Source organism: Argentina silus, assembly GCF_951799395.1.
Source record: "Argentina silus genome assembly, chromosome: 13".
Lineage (NCBI taxonomy): Eukaryota > Metazoa > Chordata > Actinopteri > Argentiniformes > Argentinidae > Argentina > Argentina silus.
The window spans coordinates 4077852-4079133 of NC_139667.1; the positions used below are offsets into that span (position 1 = coordinate 4077852).

Genomic DNA, 1282 nt, shown 5'->3' on the forward strand with positions numbered 1-1282 from the left:
TACAACACAAACTGTGGCACCACACAAGACTGCCTCTCCAGCCCTGAGTTCCTGGACCATGTCACCGGCGTGAGCTCAGCTTATCCCAATCACTGTCACAAACATTAGACAAGATGGAGTTAAATGGCTGATTCTTGGATACAAATACATTTTATTGACCCGTCTTGGGTGTGTGTGTGTGTGTGTGTGTGTGTGTGTATTTGTTTGTGTGTGTGTGTGTGTGTGCATGCATGTGGGTGCTTGTGAACGTGTGTGTGTGTGTGTGCATATGTTTATGTATTGTACGTGTCTCCAGGTAATGCTGGTGATTGATGCAGCGGTCAGCCACCTGGATGATCTCCACTCCTTGGAGGATTTTCTGCTCAACCTGGGGAGGAAGCACCAGGCGGTGGGGGTCAACACCCAGTCATTTGCTGTAAGTCCACCGCACCACTGAACACTACCGCACCACTGAACACTGAACACTGAACACTTCCAATTAACTGCAGTCTTGCAAAAAACGGAGCAAAAATACACTATGACAGTATTTCACATATTCACATCTTCCTGTGTGTGTGGGTGTTCGTATGTGGCTCCTGTGCTGTAGGTGGTGGGGGAGTCCCTCCTGTACATGCTGCAGTGCAGTCTGGGACAGGCCTATACGGCCCCCCTGCGCCAGGCCTGGCTCAACATGTACAGCGTGGTAGTAGCGTCCATGAGCAGAGGGTGGACCAAGAACGGTGAACACAAGACCGACTGAAACGCAACGCACGCCGGGATCTGCTGAGCGGTGGTTGTCAAACCGTCAACATGGACGGTTGCTATGGATCAAGGTTATGTAACTTCATAGCATGGAGGTTTCGATCGCTGTATATTTCCCCTGTGAGTAGGGCCACACAGTATGCCGAATGAACGGGTGTAAATCACACTTGACACAACAAGACGATAGTTGGATCAACTGAGGTACACAGGGTTAACTATTTTTGCTGTGGATGTTGTAGCTACAGTACCAGACAAATGCTGCTATAACATTGTGGGGATGTTATATTTCAGCCCGCTTTGGACGTGCTTTAAGTCTGCAGTTTGAGGTCCTCAAATGAGAGGAAACATATGGTTAAGTTAATGTAATGGTTGAAATTGCTTTGTATATAATGGCTTGATATATCTAACTGAAATAATAACGATCATTGTGGTGGTCTTTGTCATGTGTCTTAAAGAGTCGCAAAATTGTCAAACACTGGATATGTTGCTAGACATCACTACCCCCAACTGTGATCATTACTGTGGCCAATATGGGCAGCTT

General features: G+C 47.1%; 1 protein-coding gene across 1 annotated transcript in view; it reads left to right on the top strand.

Moving 5' to 3' along the window:
• ngb (neuroglobin) overlaps positions 1 to 739 on the top strand; it is a gene marked incomplete at both ends in the record, with an annotated part of 1336 nt that extends 597 nt beyond the window's left edge. The window contains 3 exons of the mRNA XM_083683473.1: positions 6 to 69; positions 296 to 415; positions 587 to 739. Coding sequence (XP_083539599.1) covers positions 6 to 69; positions 296 to 415; positions 587 to 739 — 337 coding nt within the window. The remainder of the gene's footprint in view (positions 1 to 5; positions 70 to 295; positions 416 to 586) is intronic.
• Positions 740 to 1282: the final 543 nt, after the last annotated feature.